Source organism: Lemur catta, chromosome 6, assembly GCF_020740605.2.
Source record: "Lemur catta isolate mLemCat1 chromosome 6, mLemCat1.pri, whole genome shotgun sequence".
Classification (NCBI taxonomy): Eukaryota; Metazoa; Chordata; class Mammalia; order Primates; family Lemuridae; genus Lemur; species Lemur catta.
In genome coordinates, this window is record NC_059133.1 from 59,338,599 (window position 1) to 59,359,417 (window position 20,819).

At 42.1% G+C, this 20,819-nt stretch overlaps 1 protein-coding gene across 4 annotated transcripts in view; it reads left to right on the plus strand.

Annotated features, from left to right (window-relative positions):
* SENP1 (SUMO specific peptidase 1) overlaps nucleotides 1-20,819 on the plus strand; it is a 76,286-nt gene that overhangs the window by 39,126 nt on the left and 16,341 nt on the right. For 2 of the 4 annotated variants that reach the window (XM_045555074.1, XM_045555077.1), the window contains 5 exons: nucleotides 7,535-7,738; nucleotides 8,617-8,696; nucleotides 9,642-9,726; nucleotides 10,248-10,343; nucleotides 11,676-12,002. In XM_045555074.1, coding sequence (XP_045411030.1) covers nucleotides 7,535-7,738; nucleotides 8,617-8,696; nucleotides 9,642-9,726; nucleotides 10,248-10,343; nucleotides 11,676-11,738 — 528 coding nt within the window. In that variant the 3' untranslated portion in view covers nucleotides 11,739-12,002. Of the gene's footprint in view, nucleotides 1-7,534; nucleotides 7,739-8,616; nucleotides 8,697-9,641; nucleotides 9,727-10,247; nucleotides 10,344-11,675; nucleotides 12,003-19,004; nucleotides 19,185-20,819 lie in introns of those variants that run through there. The other 2 variants (XM_045555076.1, XM_045555075.1) reach the window with 2 other exon arrangements.

Below are 20,819 nucleotides of genomic sequence, written 5' to 3' on the forward strand. Positions count from 1 at the left end.
AATACAAAAGGAGGCAGGAAGACTGATAAAATCCCAGACATTGTAGATGAGGATTTCTATACTGGATGAGATTGGTTATTAATAGAAATAGGGGAGGAGGCTAGGGTTTAAAGAGGGGAGAAATTAGTTGCAAAAGTAGGTTGGCAGTCACAATTAAGAAACAGAAGGAAATATTTTCAAATGAGTGTCAATGCTAGAAATTATTTATTAATTCCTGAGGATTGAATTGGATGACTTTTGGAATCCCTTCCAACTTTAAGATTCTAAGTTAATGATCCTGAGAAGAGGACTGCTTTGGGGTTTGTGTTTCTCTTGATAGCTAAATGGTTTTGCTTCTGTAAGGAACTACGGATTGTTTTATAGAGGTACATGGAAATGATTTAGTTATACAAGTAAATAGAACTGACTTTTGCTTCTGGTCATGATAGAGTAAAAGGAACAAGATTTACCATTTCAACTTAACTAGAAAACTAGACAAAACATATGAAACAATAAGTTTTAAACATTGGATAACAGTACAGGACAGTGATCCGTCGGAGAAGGACAATAAAAGCTCTAATTTCTCCACTTATTGGGTGATGTATGTGTGTTGTGGGGAGGGGCTGGCAGAGCCTATGTAGAGGGGCTCCCCTCAAGTCTTTGGCTGAGTACTAATCTGTGCATGTATGAGAAGAAGCTACCAGAGGCTAGGGAAAGAGCCACCAGAAAGAAGGCATCAGCACAATCTTAGAGTCAACACAGGAGCCAATAGTTTGTGTTGCAGCCAGTTAGAGTGGAAAAGCCTAAGTCACAAGGCATGGAGTAAAATCATCGGAATGGTATTGCCTCAGGAGTGGAACCAAACTGACTGTAGCATAAAGGCTGCTTTAGATCCACTGTAACAAAGCTTAAAAACAAGTCTCAAAACTTGAAACTGATCCAAGTAAGTTAATTATGTCACAGAAAAAATCCCAACAATATTTAAAGTAGTACAACAAACCTCAGCAATAACAAAACCCAACAACATAAAATTTACAATGTCCAACATCCGGTCAAAAATTACCAGGAATACAAAGAAGAAGGAAAATGTAATTTATGATGAGGTAGAAAACCATTCACTAAAAACATCCAGGAATGACTAAAATGATAAAATTAGCAGGCAAGGGTATTAAAACAAGTATTTATAAATATATTCCATATATTCAGGAGGGTAGAGGAAAATGGACATTGTGGGGAGAAAAATGGAAGATATTTTTTAAAAGACCCAAATTGAACTTCTAGAGATAAAAAAATATATCTGAAATAAAAAACACATAAGGTGGTATTAATAGTAGATTAGAAACTTCAGAAGAAAAAAGTTGTGAACTTAAAGATATAGCAATAGAAGCTGTCTAAAATGAGATCCAGAAAAGAGGCCAAGAAAGATGGCAAGACCATCAGTGAGCTATGGGAAAATATCAAGCATTCTAAGCATGTAATTAGAATCCCAGAGGAAAGGTGGGGGCATAGGTGGTATTAGAAAAAGTATTTGAAGAAATAATGGTAGATGATTTTTCCAAACTTGAAAACTAAACTGACAAATTCAAGAAATTCATCCTACCCAAGTAGAAGAAACTCCATCCTAAAATGTATAATAGTCAAATAGATGAAAACAGATGGAAATTTCAGTCTATACAAAGGAATGAAGAGCAATAGAAATGCTCTCATTTTTTAATAACTCTAAAAGTTGATTAAAGTAGAACTAAAACAACATACTGTGGAATTTACAACATGTAGAAATAAAATGTATGACAATCATGGCACAAAGAAGGGGACAAAAATGGAAGTACATACTATTATAAGACTCTTATGCTGTGCATGAAGTGGTATGATGTTATATGAAGATAGACTTTGATAAGTTAAAGACACAATGTAAATCCTAGAGCAACTACTAAAAAAACAAAAAAAAAGGGTATATTTAATAAGCCAATAAGATACAATGGAATTTTAAAAATCCAAAGAGGCGGGAAAAGAAGAAAAAGATACAAAGAACAAATGGGACAAATTTAAAAAAAGAACAAGATGATAGATTTAAGCCCAACCATATCAATAATAAATGTAAATGATCTAGACCAACACTGTCCAATAGAAATATAATGTGAGCCATGTATTTTAAATCGTCTAGTAGTCACATTAAAAAAGTAAAAAGAAATAGGTGAAATTAATTTTAATAATATTTTTATATAACCCAGTATGTCCAAAATATGTCATTTCAGCATGTAATCAATATTAAAATTTTATTAATGAGATATTTTACTTTCTCTTTGAAATGCGGCATGCAATTTATACTTACAGCACATCTCAGTTTGGATTAGTCATATTTCAAGTGCTCAATAGTCACATTTGGCTAGTGGCTACCATAGTAGACAATATAAGTTAAACATCCAATTAACAGGCAGAGATTGTCAGATTGGATAAAAAGATGTGTACAAGCAATCATTTTAAATGTAAAGACACAGATTTACAAACGTAAAAGGATGGAAAAAATATACAATGCAAACACTAATCAAAAAAAAGTCAAGTGGCAGTATTACACAAAGTAAATTTTAGAACAAGAATATTACCGGTGATAGAGGTATTTCATAAAGGGGTCAGTTCATCAAGAAGGTTTAACCACCTAAATATGTACACACCTAACAACAGAACTTCAAAATATGTGAAGCATAAACTGATAGAACTGAAAGGAGTAATAGACAAATCTATAATTACTGTTGGAGATTTCAGTGCCTCTCAGTAATTGATAGAATAACTAGACAGAAAATCAGTAAGAATGTGGAGGACTGGAACAGGTAGATGGATCCCATGCACCCAAATGTTTGCTTGCCAGAAACACTTTTTTCTTTACTCAGCCCTGTATGCCCTGTCCCACGTGGAGAAGTGAGATGGCTGCAGCATTTCCTGTCTCGTTATTTTCCCTCCAGGACCCTGTTCTCCCTGTCATTCCTTACTACTAATTTACGTGGATGAATTGGAAAAATAGCAAGCAGATATGTCTCTTTTTTTTGGTTCTACTCTGCAAGCCCATACTAATTATTACCAGTTGTTTGCAACTGGAAAACAACTGTAGGAATACTGTATTTTGTATTTCTAAGCTCATCAGTGGCTAGTGAAAGGCCACGAGGAAGAAACTCATAGTAAATATGGGGGACAGGAGGATGGTGAAGGAGGAATAAGATAGAATCTACATAGCCGACTGTAACTACACTGAAGCCACAGTTAACCAAACAGACTAATGACCTGTTTTGTAAGCCTAGTCTTTGAAAGGAAAGAGATGTCTTTCTATTTAGTGTCACAGTATCCTGGTGTATAGAGAAAGTATTCTTGATTAGTAGTGGGAAAATAAGAAGTAAGACTTCACAAGGAAGTACTAAGGTCACCTGATTTTTATTGCAGAATCAGGATCCAGAACCGGAGCACATACTTTTTTGTCTAGCATTCTAACTTTCTAACGCAAATCTTTGATGGAAATGGGGAATTGGTAGTGGTCATAGCTTGATAATTATTTCCAAGGAGTAGTTAAATCTGAGTTATGCTCAGTAAGAGAGGAAACAGCTTGCAAAACAGTAAGTTCTATTAGACAAACCTAGCACTGGGAATAGATTTTCCTTAGGGAGTAAAAGCTGACTGCATAGGAAGGGAAAAAACTAGGCAAAATGAAATAGTTAAGTGAATATGATAGATCTACCATGTGCTATATACTCTTATGTGTGGAATGAAATCATCGGAATTAAAGTTTTGGTGTTTCTAACATGACTCATTGGCTTCCACATTGTTATAGTTTACCTCTTTGAAGTATTTCTTAATGGAACTAGCCCTGATAAACCAAAGATTGTTGTGGGGTCACACAGACAGTAGTAATAATTCTCCATGAATAACTCCATAAACATAGGTGTTGCTTGCTTGTCTTTCTCTAAAACTTTAGCAGTAATTCTAATAACTTGTTACTTGAATATTTGCATGTGAGAAAAATCCCATGTGCATGTTCACAGTGAGGGAAGACTGCCTTCTTGGTTTCTGACCTAATGTTATTAGGTCAGATGCTATGAATGAATGACCTTCTGAACCATAATATTCAGTGCTGCCATTTGGTTAGTCTTTGAGGCTTTGTGGTTAACAAGGGTAAATTTAATTTAAAAATCAGAATGGGAAGGCCAAGATGAAACTCTAGAGAGGTAAAATTGGAAAAATGGCTTTTGTCCCTTTAAAAGTTGTCTTGGTCTCTGCTCAGGAGCATTGTCATGCCCAGGACTTTTAGAACATTTTTTCCCAAGCCAATTAGAAGGGTTCAAAGTGTAAACACGGGAAAGGTTAAAAATCAAGACTTTACTGTTAGTGAAATGTTTTATTCCTAAATGCATGAGAAAACAATAGTTTGGCTTGTTTGATGTGTAAGAAGGAAGATACAAATAGCAATGGTCATTTATGTCATTGTGGTAACATACAGGAAAAGGATTGAATCCTTAGTTTGAAAACATTGTAGGCTTTTCTTTTAAAGGGAAGCTTTTTTCAGCTTCAGCCTGGCAGCTCTTCAAATAAAATCACAAAGGAATAAGACACTATAAACAACTCTCCCATCCCTAAACAGGACTGCATAGACAAGCAGACGCTCATGGCCAAGGCTGTGAAGGCAGCAGGAAGGGCAGCTCCTTAGGCACCAAGAGCCACAGCGGGCAAACAGAGGCAAGTGTGGGCCGCAGAAAGGGTGACAAGTGGACCACATTGGCAGTATTCCTTAGATGGTAGTATACTGGCAAGACAAACAGTAGGCAGGGGGCTGATCTACTTTTAGCCCCCAATTTCAAAGGGAATTTAGGATCTGCTAGAGCTAAGAGAGTCTTATGTGCAGAAAAGGCTCTTGCTAGGGGGCGGGGAGACCCTTGTCTTCATAAAATATAAGCAAATGCTGTGACCATCACTGTTTCTCTTTCATCTTGAACACTGTGATCCCTTCTCTCATTTCTTTTTCCTTCATCTTCAGCCCTCCTCTGTGAGATGATATGTAGAATTCTTTTTGTTCTCTAACTCCTAGCTTTTTGGGGGATATGATTATGTCTTGGCTGAACTATGGCAATTTTCTTCATTTGGATAGAATAATAGCTAAAAGACTGAGGGGAGAGACTTGGGTCCAGATTCTGCCTCAGATGTCAGATTACACATTCTCAGCTAATGGGAGGGAACATTGAGGCCACCAGATTCCTTCCTACTGGGATACAGGGGAAATGAAAAAGAACCCAGATCACTCCTTAGAGCTAGTTAACTAGTTGACTTTGGAGGAGGCCATTTCTCAGTGGAAAAACCTTGGTTGGAGGTAGTAATGGAAGAGCGATTCTCGAAGGAAACAGATACTATGGTATCTGATCTCTAGTTCTCTGTTCTTGTTAAGCTGTGTTGGTGTTTAGCTTTCTAGTGCACCCTCTCAAGGCAGAAAAAAACAAAAACAAACCAAAAGAAAACTCAGGCTAAGTCCAGCTAAACTTCCTTGGTTTCTGGAACTCTTTCCTCCTGAATGAGAGAATAGTCATGTGTATCATTACACTCGTTTATGTCACCCTTTTTTTTACTTCAGGCTAATGATTCCAGAGGTAATACCTCTGTGATAGGCCCCTAGGGGAGATATATCTCCATGGTTTTCATGTGCTTCACTGTCCTTATCTCTCTGCCTGATCGCTTTTGCTTCCCCCTGTAGTCCTTATTGCCTGTTATGATATATAAGCTGTCTGCCCCTGTGGAAGGTTTGGCTTGCAACAACTGGCAGGTCATCTGCCTATTCACTTTACCCCTTGGATTGAAGGGTTTAACCTTATAACATGGCTAACATGGGATGGGTAGAAGGCCAGAGGAATCAATCAATCCATTCTTCCTGATTTTCTCTCATTAGAGAACATAGTTTGCAGCCTAAAAATCCGTGCTTGGTGGGCAGATCCTACTGCATTTGTGGCTCCCTTCAAACCTAGAGGCATCCTCTAGCACTATTATCCTCAGGTGCAAAGTTAGACTGAAAACCTAGATTTGAGAAATATACGATTCTAATTGTCTTATCATCATTATTTAAAACAACTCTGAACTCTGAGCTCCAGTTATCTGTTGGGCAGCACACTAGGCAGAGAATTAGCCACAAACCTACATCTCCTGGGCCTGCTGTTCAGTCATAGGAACTGCAGGCAGAACAGTGTCTTTCTTCAGTCCTGGCCTCCTCTGCCTCAGAGCTCTGCCTCATGGCGAGTGCGGTTTCCCAGCCACTGCCTAGGCATCCTCATCTATAGGCCCTTTCTCTGGTCTAGACCATGCTCCGGTGTGTTCCTGGCAGTGCTCCCTGTTGCCTATCCAGTATGTAGTTGCCTACTTTTGGACAGTAGCTCACTGCTCTGGCATGCTGATGTGTAAATATTTGTCAAAGAATGGGGGCATTTTCCCATTCCCCAAAAAGCATTCTGAAAAATGTGCCTGTTTTTTTAGTCATATTTCCAAGCTGTGAATCAGTTAGCCCATTCATTCCTTGCAGTTGACAGACACTGGCCTGGCCTCAGCTGGCCACATAAAGTAAGTATGCAGTAACTTCCGGCACAATAACTTTCAAGTTTTAGTACCAAGGAGTCCTGGACCTAATGGAACCTTAGACAACATAGTCACTATTAGAGAAGACATTGTTTCATTAACAGAAATAATCACACATCTCCCCTCCCAGGCATTTTAATTTCTTTTGCTCATGCTTGATATTGAAGACATAAATGAAATCAAGAAAGATGAGAAAGCTAACCATATAGATTGTGAGGGAGAACTTTACTCTTCATGTTTGTGACTTTAATTTTAGGTCTCATACAAAGTAGGTAGATGTTTATACTACATTCATGTCTGCCTCTGTAAAGGTGACATTGCTGAGCTACTATCGGTTTATAGGTATTTTTCTAGTACAAATGGTCGTTTGTCCTATCATTTAGTTCTACTTGAGACCAAAACAGTTTGCCTCTGCAAGATGGCTTGTTAGACTGAAAAGGCAATCTTTAACCACGGAGCAGAGTTTTCTATCTTTGTGAAAAACCAGGTGACCGTCACATAAGGTTTGAACTCTTGATCTTAGCTTGGTTAACACTGGGCTCTAACTGAGCTCAGGATCTATTTAAATTGCTCATACAGCTCCAATAGATTAAAATAACTAATGTGCCTTATTAAACCACTTGCACACCTTCCTTTCCTTTTCTGTAAGCCTCACCTTCTAACACTACTTTCTCCTCAGTCTTCTACGAGCCTGGCCAGCATCTGCCCATTTGTATCCCTGACCCCAGAATACATATACACCAGCTTTCTCTTTTCACTGTTTACAACCACCTCAACCTTCTCCCTTCTAGTCAGAATTTGATATAGGGACATGAGGCTGTTGGACGTTAAAATCTTAATTGAACTGATTAGGAAACAGTAACATATGCTATTCAATACAGCAACTGCTTTTTCCTTATATAACACAACTGTTTTGAAAGGCCTCAGTGTCTATTCTAATATGTAAAATTTCTTCCCACAGATCATCAATTTCTACATGAATATGCTGATGGAGCGAAGTAAGGAGAAGGGATTACCAAGCGTACACGCATTTAATACCTTTTTCTTCACTAAGTTAAAAACGGCTGGTTATCAGGCAGTGAAACGTTGGACAAAGAAAGTGGATGTATTTTCTGTTGACATTCTTTTGGTACCCATTCACCTGGGAGTGCACTGGTGTCTAGCTGTGAGTACCTCTTTTATTTTTGACACAATTTAAAAGAAATATATGTATTATAGAACACACAGAGGGTGATGAGTAGTAGTTCTACACCTTCACTTGATTAATGAGAAAGAGTAGTGTTTGAGTAATAGGTTCACTAAAAATCAGATGGATCGATGAACTTTCTATCAAGAGTGGGAGATACTTAGAGTTTGAAGAAAGCTATGGAATTTCCTTTTCTGGAAATATTTAAAAGGGAGTTATAGGGTATCTAAGCAGCCTCAAGGCAAGGCATGGGGAGAAAAAGTGACTGCTTAATGGTGCTGCCAACACAGATTCTGTGACTATTATTTTTAGTCTAATCATGGCTTGCCTTGCATTCTTGGTAATTTAATATTTTTTATGGCTCTCTGAGAGCATGGATGCATTAGCTTAATGTGTTAATAAAAGTTTAAAAGTTATTTCACAAGTCTGTTTTGAATTACATTTGAAAAGCATAAAGCCAACAGGAAATTCTGAAAGTACAGAAACAAAACCTAGGATCTTTTCACCATCTCTCTGAAACCGTATGGAAATAACCTCGAGCCACTCGACTTACATTCTCTGAAGAGCATGTTGTTTCTTCACCGTTGCCCACCTTGCAGAGGGAGAACCTAAACATTAGAAAAAGGTTTTAGGGCAATAATGGAGCCTCCAATTGATTAGCCCCCATCATAGTTCTATGTAAATAACCCCTCATTCTTCTTTCCTGTACAGATTAAGCATAATGTAATGCAAAGTATCAGTCAGACTTGTGACAGTTTCGCAGGAAGTCTGGAAAAGGTTCCAAGGGCCAGGGGAGGGGAAAGCTAAGAAACCAATTTTCTTCACTTTATAAACACAGACTTTTTTCTTATTCCCAGGTTGTGGACTTTAGAAAGAAGAATATTATCTATTATGACTCTATGGGTGGGATAAACAATGAAGCCTGCAGGATCCTCTTGTAAGTATGGAGTTGAGGACAGAAGAGTTTGGTGTTGGGTATACACTGTGTTTTTCCAGCAACTGAATTCAGTTGTTTGATACCTTCAATGGAGTGATTAATAAAGAAAATCTTTATATTAAATAGGAGTGGATATTTTACATCTAAGTAAGTAAAGTTTAAAAATATTTAGTATAATAATATCAAAATATGTCCTAATGGAGGCAGTTACTGTCCTAGTGCACTAAAACATAGAGTGGCTATATAGAGATAAACTACTTAGAAATCATTTAATACAGCCTCCTGATTTTTCAGATGAAGAAACCAAGGCCCACAGAGGTGACTTTGATTTGCCCAGGTCCTACTATTTAGTGGCTTAGCTGGGAACTAGAATGCAAATCTCTTTATATCCCACCTGTTTCTCTTTCCAAAACACCTATTCTGTACCACTCTTATGGCCAGGGTGAGGTAGGTTCTGGAATGGTGAACAGTGTGCACTTAAAGAGTGCTCTATAGGAGTATGCATTCAATAAATTGTTGATTTGGATTGAATTTTCACACAGGAGAACCAAGCCTAACAATAGTAAATAAATACCTTGATACTGCTACAGAAACTTTTTTCATCCATTAGATTGAGTTCTAAAGGACCATGTAAACCAAGGAAACGAATTAAAAATTGTTCCTCAGGAGGAACAGCAGGTAGAAGGAGCTTGAGTATTAGGGGCAGAGGTCATGTTCCTCTTGGGTTGACAGAGTGGGCATTAATTGTGGGAGCTGGGAGAGGCAAGCGCAGCTCTGGAGGAAGCGTAGCAGTCCAAGGATTCCCCGCCCAGTATTATATAGTGTTTTTCTCAGAGGAGAAGAGCAGACAAAACTCTTCCTAAGGATTGTCAGCCCCATTCTTAGGGAGGGCAGCTGTCTTCAGTGTTCCCCACCACTCATCTCATTCTCTCCTACTACCTTTAGGCAATACCTAAAGCAAGAAAGCATTGACAAGAAAAGGAAAGAGTTTGACATCAATGGCTGGCAGCTCTTCAGCAAGAAAAGCCAGGTACATTTCATCTTGATGAGATGGAAATCCCAAGAGTGGGGTTTTGGGGAGGAAAGGATTTGCTTGTTTCCTAGGGACCTTCTTCTTAGTATCTAGCCTAACTTCAGCTTGGTTGTTTGATTCCGCAAGGAAGATAGATTAAGCTACTTGTGAGAAAACAGTAATGTGTTTCTTATGCAAAACTAGGTTTTCTAAATGCCCAGATATTTTGCTAAGCTTTTTACTCCTGTGGGAAACATTCAGTGATTATTTGGCCCATGGGGAAGGGACCAGTTGTACACCCTAAGGTGCCATGGAAGTCTAAGAGATTCTCCTGTGTGATCAATATGAAGTACACAGGCCTGACTGAAATGCTATATTATTTTTCTTTGAGCCTCTGTTGTCCTGAGTGGACCAAGGTCATCTGTTCAAAATTCAGGGAAACCTGTGAAAATTTATATTGTTTGGTTTTTATTTTTAATCTAAGAAGGAAAGAAGCTTAGAAAGATATTGCCTTTTTGTTGCTGTTGTTGCTTTTTCAGGAAATTCCACAACAAATGAATGGAAGTGACTGTGGGATGTTTGCCTGCAAATATGCTGACTGTATAACCAAAGACAGACCAATCAACTTCACACAGGTGAGCTGAGCTTTCAGGAGGGAGCTCTAAGATCACCTTGTTGCGAAGTTGCCCCTATAAATGTTTTTCTCTCCATTTACTCTCCTTAGGGGCTTCTGCCCTGACCTGTAGTATGTATCAGCCTATGACTCATAACACTGGTGGTTACTGCTTGAGCCACATCACAAAGGAAAGAAAGATAATGATAGGCCCCATCCTGGGATACAGTACATCACTTATTGTAGCAAAGGAATCCTGGTCAAGAGCAGAACCTTCTCTACTCATGTCCCCCACCTACCTCAAATCCTAGAAGAAACAGAAAACTGGGATCAGAGCAAGTTTTTTTCCGGTTCCTTGCATTTAGTTAGCAGTCAGGTTTTGGGGCAGGCCATACCTTGATCTCCTAGTGTAGTTGTTATGCTGCCCCCTCCCCTGCCCTGTCACTTGATACAGCTGGTCAGTCTTCTCTTAGTGTATGATTGGACATTTCTGGCAATGTGGTCCTTCAGGGACTGAGGTGGATTGAGACTGAGTAGATAGCTAGATGATGGCTTATTCTGATATGTTCGCCACTTAACTCCTTTTTTTTTGTTTTTTTAAGAGATAGGGTCTCGCTCTGTTGCCCAGGCTAGAGTGCAGTGGTGTGATTGTAGCTCACTGTAACCTCCCGAGCTCAAGTCATCTTCCCACCTCAGCCTCCTGAGTAGCTAGGACCATAAGCATATGCCATCCTGCCTGGCTAATTTTTTACGGAGATGGAGTCTTGCTATGTTATCCAGGCTGATCTTGAACTCCTGGCCTCAAGTGATCCTCCTGCCTCTGCCTCCCAAAGCACTGGAATTACAGGCATGAGCCACTATACCCGGCCTCCATTTAACTCTTTACTTCTGTTTGAATCAATGGCTTTACCAGATTTTTCCATCATAGCCTTTTTTCTAGACCAGACTGAGCTGACTCTTGAAGTTCCCTTAACTATTCCCTAAAAAGTGAGTTTTTATTTTTAGGCCTCAGTTTCATATCCTCCTAAAAGTTCAACATAAGAGGACTTGATAGACACCATTCTCAAAACTCTTGGAGACATTTGAGCATAGCCTTGGGACTCCTGGAGATGGCCAATATACATTCTAAGGCTACAGCAATGGAAAATAGCAATAGAAATAGCAGTAGAAAAAGCAATGGAAGGAAAAGTACCACATGTAATCAAGAATGAACAATTTGAAAGACCAGGAATGCAACTGAGACTGTTAGTTGAAGACCTTGAGAAGGAAAGGAGTATGGAGAAAGGAATATGGAAAAAGAAGTATTAGGTCTAGATAAAAGAGATGAAAATTAAGGGTGTCTCTGTCCCTACAGCAACACATGCCATACTTCCGGAAGCGGATGGTCTGGGAGATCCTCCACCGAAAGCTCTTGTGAAGACTGTCTCAGTTAGCAGACCCTGACTTTGTGGGGGACCAGCTCTTTGTTGTCTACAGCCAGAGACCTTGGAAACAGCTGCTCCCAACCCTCTGTTGTTGTAAAGCCCTTGATCCTGGACCAGGCCCTGGCGAGATGCATTCACAAGCACATCTGCCTTTCCTTTTGTATGTCAGATACTATTTTTGCAAAGAAACTTTGGTGCTGTGAAAGGGGTGAGGGACATCCCTAAGCTGAAGAGAGAGACTGCTTTTCACTTCTTCAGTTCTGCCATCTTGTTTTCAAAGGGCTCCAGCCTCACTCAGTCCCTAATTAGGGGACTGAGAAAAGCTTGGAAAGAGTCTTGGTTTCATGTAAACTCTTGTTAGGCCTTACTAAGAAGTAGGAAAGGGCGTGGGCAAAAGGTAGGGATAAAAACCACCAGCATATATGTGCACATTTACATACACACACGATTTTCAAGATGTGTAGTCAGGAATGTGACTGTAAACTGGACTTTGGGGCACATGCATAAGTCCTGCCTCTAGGACTTTTCCTATTTATATGTCCCTATATGAAATCCATCTGCTTCTGTACAAGGCTGTTTATCATCTGTAGCTTCATCTCATCCTGAGGCACAGCACATGAGCCCTGGATGGACCCCAAAGTCCCAAGCAGTCCTTTCTTAAGAGCAGGGGTTTGCAAGTGCTAACAGCACATGTCATGGGACAGACCCACCCAGGGAGCGGTCCAGTGGAGCGGTCCAGTCTAGCGACAGAGCACCACTTTTACTGCCACCTACTTCTGACCAAGAAGAAGGACCTCAGTCTTTAGCATAGAATTCCAGCGTTGGAGGAATGCAGGTCTAGTTTGGTCTGTGGCTAGTTAGTTTAAATATGTTTCTAACCACAGAAAACTTCATACACACACACACACACACACACACACACACACACACACACACACACACACACACACACATATTTCACAGGGATATGCTTTTTTTTAAAAAGACTGAATGTGTTCACCATTTAGCCTGTAGATTTATTTCCATTTTCCAGATTCCAGCACACACAGATCCCAGCCCCTGTGTGTAGGGTGTTTGTGGACTTCCTAATGGAATATTTTGAGGCCTGGATGAACTTTGGCTTAGGGATAGAGGTTACAGAGGGAGGTGAGATTTTCAGCTGAAAAACGGGTGGAGTTTGGACTGATCAACTTGAGATTTAAAAACTGCTATTCCTTTTGTTCTTTCTAGCATCTCCCCCCACCCTCTGAGGGCTCCTCAGGCTTAGATAGTGAAACGATCCAATGCCAGTGTCATTTTGTACTTAAGTTCCAGAATAGGAACATTTTATACTTTTTTCTGTATTGTTATAGGTAGTTTTGTATGAAATCTTTTTCTCCTCTCCCCTTGTACCCCATTCTTTCCAGCATTGTGCTTTTCCTTGGGCTTATTTGAAAATTTTACTCTGTTTTATACCAACCTTGTTTAGTACATTTTTCTATGTTTTACCACAGTTACAATTTGAAAAGAAAACTATTTTTTTTAAATATTCCATTGTTAACTGAATGTTACTGTTTCCACTCCAGCAACTAGATGTCCTGCCTTTTTCATAACTGCCTGCCTTTTGGGGGAAGACAACCTTTTGTGTGTTTTTCTTCCTTTCCCTCCCTCCCTCCCTCCCTCCCTCTCTCCCTCCCTTCCTTCCTCTCTCTCTCTCTCTTTCTTTTCTTCTTTCTTTCCTTCTTTCTTTCTTTCTTTTTCTTTCTTTCTTTCTTTCTCTCTTTTTCTTTTTCTTTCTCTTTCTCTCTTTCTCTATTTTTTTGATATTTTCTGTAGGAAATAAATAGATTTCTATATATGGGTTGCTGGGGACTTTCACATTCTCTGTTAGAAAGCTATAGCATGCAGACTCATTGCAGGACTCCTGGAGTATTGTCTAATTCTTGGTACTGTCTGTATTTAAGTGACAACTTGAGAGGTGGCAATATGGTGTATATTTGGACTATGAATCAGAGGACCTGAGTTTTTCAGGTTCTTTCACCATTGTCTGGGGGACTCAGAACAAGACAGTTCTCTGTATTTATTGTTTTTCCATTTAGATAACACCTGTCTTTCCTTCCTCATAGACTTTTTGTACAGACCAAAGCAACAAATATTTATTGCCATGTATAGCAGAAAATGAAACATGCAACAAAAGCACTTTGAAAAATATATAAGGAATTGTTGAGCCTGTCTGAACTTGGCCCCCCTTTCTGACCAGTGCAGAAGGTAGAAGTTAGTGATCCTGAGACCACCCTACCACCCCAGACCTGGTAGGAGTGGGCCAAGCTGAGACATAGGTTGTGTCCCAGGGTGGGGCTTGATGGGAACCACATATAGACTTATTTAGTGGGCCATTATTTCCGGAGAGCTAGCCGACAAGAACAGGACTAGTATCTAGAAACTTTTATCTTCATTTAGGGGTAGGCTTTGATGACCAGGAAAGAAAAAAGATGTTTCTGCATTTCATGGCCCAAGAGCATGTTACCAATATCTTATTTAACCTGCTTAAAACTGAATAAGTCGATTGCTTTCCTTTTCTCCCATCTTCCCCTTTCCCCTTTGTTCAGTGCTCATAATAACCTACCTCCCCTAAAAAAGGAATACTTGAGGGATTATAAACACCAGATGCCAGATATAGAAACTAGAACAGAAACCACAGTACCAACAATCACTCCTGGACCCTGTAAGAGATGTCAGATGGATTGTGCCCATTTGAGAACGTGGTCTGAGGCACAGAGGCTGATTACATCCCATTTATCCCCTGGGATCCACTGTTGTTCCCAGGAGTCCTTTTCAGGGTTGAATGTACGAGGACTTTCTCCTCATCCAGCCCAGAGACTGTAAATGGACTCCTTTCCATTTGGGGTGCTTCATACTTCGACTTCTCTCGTTTTTAGCCACTATACTCATACTAGCATCTTCTGCACACTGCCCCCAGCAGTGTTAACCCACATGTTAGTGGTCTTGGGGTAGAAACAGATAACTTGGAAAATCACTTCCACCAGTTCCATCCTATAGCCTGTCCGTTGCTGCCAGGTTTTACATGGCCCATAAAAGGCTCTAGTGAGTAGAGAGGGGGAGTGTTCATTTACAAGCCCCAATGTTTCTAATGTTTTAGTCTCTGATCCTCCTGTGCCATCCCCCTAGCTCTTAAATTTGTCTTGCCATAGTAAGAGAGACTGACACTTGTGGTTTGTCTTTTCCTTTGTTCCACCTGGATGGGCAACAGGAGGTGGAATATGATGCTTTTATCCTGAAAGTTCACATACCCAAGAGAGTCAGAAAAAGAGGCTGTTAGACCCTGTGGTTAAACAGGCTACATGCTGAGCTCCTGAGAAAGGTGCCGTACTTCCCTGCCCAGGAGCAGTGTATCCACAGCTGCACACTCATCCTGACATCTGGGAGGAGACAAGTAAGGCTCAGCCCAGCATCCTTCCTTATAGTCTAGGGCCTCATTTCACCTGTGCTGAATCCTGAGCTCTGTCTATTAAGAACACATAACTACCATTCCCAGCTTTGGAGGTGGAGAGGGAGATAGGGGTAGACGGTCATGCTGGTCACCCATTAAAATAAGGGAGAACTTACACGTGTCCCTTGTGGGAGAGAAAAGAGTAACTAGGAGACTTTGAGCTGAAAGATAAACCTTGAGGAAATGTTAGTGCATGCTGTCTCTCTGTCCTGTTGGGGAGTTGGTAGGGATAATTCCAATTGTGTGAATGATTGGACTGGATGTCTGGGGTCTTGTTAAACTCTAAGATTCTGGGATGTTATCAAAGGCCATATGCTGCTGGGATTAGGAATCAGTCAAGGCAGTGATTCACAGTTAAAGTTTAAGGCCAGTGTTAACACTGGCTTGGTTTTAGAGTTAAGGCCTACGTCAGAGTTTTGTCCAAATGCAACACACCCTTGCTGCAGACTTTTCTCCATTCTAAACTGAGGAGTAGCCATCAGTTAACTTCTGGAGATTGTCCCAGCCTGCGCAGAACACAAGTGCTAGCAAGGAAAGGAAAGAGCGTGAGAGTGGCTTACCAGGAGTCCAGAGTCCAATCTGCTGGGTACTCCTCATTCAGTTTACTGTAATTTTGTTCCTCTCACAAATATCTACTGAGCATGCACACCCAAATCCCATGTCTTTGAAGCCGTCTCTGATCACATTATCTTAAAATCTCTTATCTGGACATCTGTAGCCCTTATAGTCAGAAAATAATATCATTCCAGATGGCATCTGTATTGTAATCTGCCTCTTACATCAGGAATGGACTGAGACATGTAGCCACTGAAGGCAGGTGAACGATTTAGTGCTTTTTTTCAAACCAGGAGCACAAGCTGTTTCTTTCTGGCCTGCCAAGGATGAGGTAGGGGTAAGAACTCTATTAAACATTTATTTAGAAAGACAACATGCAGAGGTAGGAGGAAGGAAGACTGCTTGTGGCAGCCTGCAATCACCTTTGTGGTCCCAAACAGTTCACCTCTGGCCCCAAACCTAATGCCCCACCCTGCCCTTAACAAAAACACCTTCCTCAGCAGTTCAGCGTGCCCTTTGGGGAATGTCGGTCTCTGTCTCACGGGGCTTGTCAAAGTATTTAACCACACATCTTTCTATTAAATACAGTTACCTCCATCCTTTTTCTTTCCAGTGATACTTACATCCCTCACAGCTTGAGGCTCTGGGTCTCTTACTTCTAGGGAGCCCCTTATGCTGGGTATTTAATAAGCATGTGTTTAAGCACTGGGCGTGGGGGCCCTGAAGGGTGGAGTGAAGAGATGGTTTGACCAAGGAAATAAAAGCCACCTTGTCCTCAGGGTCTTATAGTCCTTAGACATTATAGTTAACTAATTTGGGAGGCTAAGCAGACACCAAGCGGTGTAGCTTATCAAGAAGGCAGACTCGTAGGGCACGTGGTTCCAAATGAAGCTGCAAGTGGAGGATGGAGGGGCAGAGGTGGAGATAAGTCAGGGATAATGTTGCCTTTATCTGCCTATCTATGTGTGACTCTCCCTCCCTAGTTTTTTAAAAGTTGATTTATTTAAAATAAACTCTGGATTTTGCTTCCTTGCTTTGATTGGAAACTCCCTGGTAAAAAGGACTTGATGGTGTTTGTCTCTCTAAGACTGTCTCCCTGTCTCTGTAACTGTTTGTTCTGTCTCTGTCTGTGTCTGTGTCTCCTGATCCAAGCTGGACCAGTGATTGGATCCTCAGTGTGGTCTGGATTTCTGAATCCACCTCTAACCCAGGAGTCTGAATACTGTTCATTCATTTATTTCATTCCACATACCTGGAAGTGAAGCCTGGAACGCAAATAACATGCAAATCTGTGGCTCTCTGGCACTTCTAAAAACCAAACCTGTCTGTGAAGCCTGCCAGAGGACCCTCCTGAGGCCAAACACGCCAGTCAGGACTCCAGCCTACCCTGCTAACTACAGCCCTTGTCTCCCTGCCCCTCTCCTGCAGCCCTCTCTCCTCCAGCAGAACCTCAAAGTGGTGCTTCCCATGGCTCTGCCTGTAAAACTCACTCTGCAGGGTGAAAGATGAGAAAGTACCAACTTCTCAAAAATCTGCTATTTTGGAGAAATGCTTTTATCTATGTTGGGTTAGGAGACCCCTGTAGTCCCCAGGATGTTCTCGAGTTATAAGGGTTTTTTGGGCATGGTTAAGATTTTTAGCCATTTGAAAATGGTTGGAGTGAGGAAGGAAGCCTTCAAGTCACCGTCTTTTTTCTGATTCCTGAATGTGGTTAAAGATAGCTGATAACTGCCTGGATCTGCACCATCTATCACCAAATGGAAAAGAGTGTCCCTCAAAGTGGGGACCTGGACCCAACCGTGAGTCACAGCCCACCTCTATCCCCAGTCACTCCCTGGTCTTGGGCTCTGCAGAAAGTTACAGAGGGAAGGGGGTGAGGTGCTTGTTCCTTTAGAAATGCTCTCCAGATCCTCTTTTTTCCCCCCTTAATAAATCCTTCATTGGAGAGACACTCTTCTTGAACCTGCCAGTGCTCCATCTCCCACCAGCCCGTCATCTCTGCCTGGAATGGCCTACGAGGCCTCGCACAGCCCACCTACCATTCTCTAGCAGCACCCTGACCACTCTCCTGCTCCCTCTGCCTCGGCCACACTGGCCTCTGGTTTGTCCAAGTTTGCTCTCACCTTGAGCCATCCTACTCACTGCTTGTCCCTGGGCTCTGGTGGAATGTCCTCCCACACCCCAGTGCTCATACTCTGTAGCTTTCTTACCATCATTTTTTTTTTTGAGACAGAGTCTTGCTCTGTTGCCCGGACTAGAGTGAGTGCCGTGGCGTCAGCCTCGCTCACAGCAACCTCAAACTCCTGGGCACAAGCGATCCTACTGCCTCAGCCTCCCGAGTAGCTGGGACTACAGGCATGCGCCACCACGCCCAGCTAATTTTTTCTATATATTTTTAGTTGGCCAGATAATTTGTTTCTATTTTTTAGTAGAGACGGGGTCTCGCTCTTGCTCAGGCCGGTCTCGAACTCCTGACCTCGAGCGATCCACCCGCCTTGGCCTCCCAGAGTGCTAGGATTACAGGCGTGAGCCACCACGCCCGGCCCTTACCATCATTTTTTCTCCGTAGTACTTAGTAACAGCTGACTCTATCACAAGTTGAGTATCCCTTATCTGAAATGCTTGGGACCAGAAGTGTTTTGGATTTGGGATTTTTTTCAGATTTTGGAATATTTGCGTTATACTTAGTGGTTGAGCATCCAAAATCTGAAACCCGAAACCCAAAATGCTTCAGAGAGCATTTGCTTTGAGCCTAATGTCAGCACACAAAGAGTTTCAGATTTTGAAGCATTTTGGATTTCGTGTTTGGGATGCTTAACCTGTATTTACATATTTGTTCTATCCATCTCACTAAAATGTCTGTTCTGTTCATTTTGTATCCTAGAGGCCTAGAACAGTTGAAGGAGAAGATAGTTGAAGGAATGAATTGCTGTCATTTAGCATCTTTGAGCTGTGCCTCACTTCTATCATGATAGCCTCCATCCTCTTCCAAGTTCTCACCTCCTTATGTCTGGTTCACAGTGCCTCCTACCGAGGACCTCTGGCTTTCAGTTCATTGTCTATGTAGCAGTTAGTGCTGTCTTCTTCCAATAGTATTAATAATATTAGTTACCACACTGGGCCCTGACTTAGGTGCCAAACACTTTACATGCAGTACTTCATCTAATCCTCCTGAGTCTGTGATGTAGGTCCCATTATTATCCCCCTTTCTCAGATGAGAAAATGAGGACATGGAGATTGAATAACTTGCCTCAAGTCTCACAGATTGTCAGTGATGGAAACAGGGACTCCAAGCCAAGAGCATATGACTCCATAGCCCTTAAAAGCACGAGGATCCGCTGCTTCCACGTGGCCAACACCGTTTCATCTCAACAGGGAAAACTAAAGTGAGACCAAAGAAGAGAAGCTTCATTTAGGTCCCCAAAGTCATCCTGCCTCTTTTCTCTCATGAGCAGGATTGAGGTCCTTATTTGTCTTTTCACCTGAGTTTGGAGGGTTAAGGGGAATGATAGGGTCCCTCTGCCTTTGGGTTCATTTTCTCTTGGCTTCTCCAGACAGCGAGTGACAAAGAATTTCCATCCCCCTCCCATGACAACTCTTTCCCTATCTATCCTTTTTCTTTCCACCTCCCACTTTCATCCTCTCTTGGCTGCCCACATTACCAAAACTCTTTTCTCAGGAGGTCTCTGGTCTTAACCTAAGGAGAAACCTAAGGATTGAGGGTGGTGGGATAGGGAGACACCAAGATCCAGCTCTTCCCCACAGAGGGTCTCAGGAGTCAAGTGGGCAAGTGGGTGACCTTCTGTAGGGATTCATCTTGTCACCTCTGTCTATGTTTCACACCCTGTGTCCTCAGTATGGAGTTTCCTCTGCTATTGCGACTGGTTTGAGAATCTCAGGAATGCAGAGCCCTGTGCCCACCCTCTCCTCCACCTCCCACCCCCATGTACTGAGCCCCTTGGGCCTGTGGAAGCAGAACTTAGTTCAGCTACAGGCTGGTGGGGGGAGGGGTCCTGCACTCTTACTGGAGAAGAAAGACAGCACACACTCTCAACCCTTCCTCCCACCCTCTCCCCTCGTTTTTCCCCAAAATCAGTCTGCCACTTTCATCTTCCTTCTAAAGGGATGGCCTTTCCCACCCTCACCCCTCACTGGAGGCCTCTTTTGATGGTAATTACTCCTAATTGTTTTCCCTTGGCTCAGGAAGCCTTTCCTTGCCTGCCCTGAGCCAACAGCTCTCCTGTGTCTGCTCAGAAAATGGCTGGACTCATGCTGAAAGAGAGGCAGGCCTCTTAGGGCCTCAAAACCCTGGCTCTCTAGATCTTATTCAGAGGGAAGTCTCCCAGTTGGACTCTCCGAAGGCACATTGCAACAGACAATAGTGATCAAACCCCAGCAGCAAGGGCCCCTGAGGAGCTCTGAGCATTTCCCCCAAGATCTGAGGCTCCAGAGAAGATCTTTTGGGCCTGACTGGGGGAGGGAACGGCATGGCTCCTGAATGGGGGTCTCCACACCCCACAGGTGTGGCCTTGGTGGTGTGGAGATGCCTGTCTCTCATCAGCCAAACCCCTCTCCCCAGCAGAGAACCAACCTCCATCCCCCACATCCAACAGTCCCATGTAGCATCCTACACCCCAGCCAGTAAGGTGAGGAGGCCTTTTCCTAGAGCTTGAGACCATCACACACTCACTCATGTACACACAGGGTAGCTGTGGGTGGCTCCCTCCCAGTGCCCCCAGCTTCTGGGTCAACACAACAGTCAGTCAGTCAGTCTAGTGGTAGGCAGGGGAGGGAGGGGCAGGGGGAGGGAGGGGACTCTGGGTGGCAGGGCAGTGAGGAGAGCTTGGGATGGCGTACACATTGTCCCTTCCTCCTTCAGCGGGGCTACTGACCTTGATTCATTCTACCCCTGGAGGAGGGTCCCTAGTGATCCAGAGCTCCCTAGAAAAGGATTTTGGGGTGTCAGCCAGAGAGAAGAGGACATAGAAATGTTTTATTCATTCATGCATTCAGTAAATAATGAGTGCCT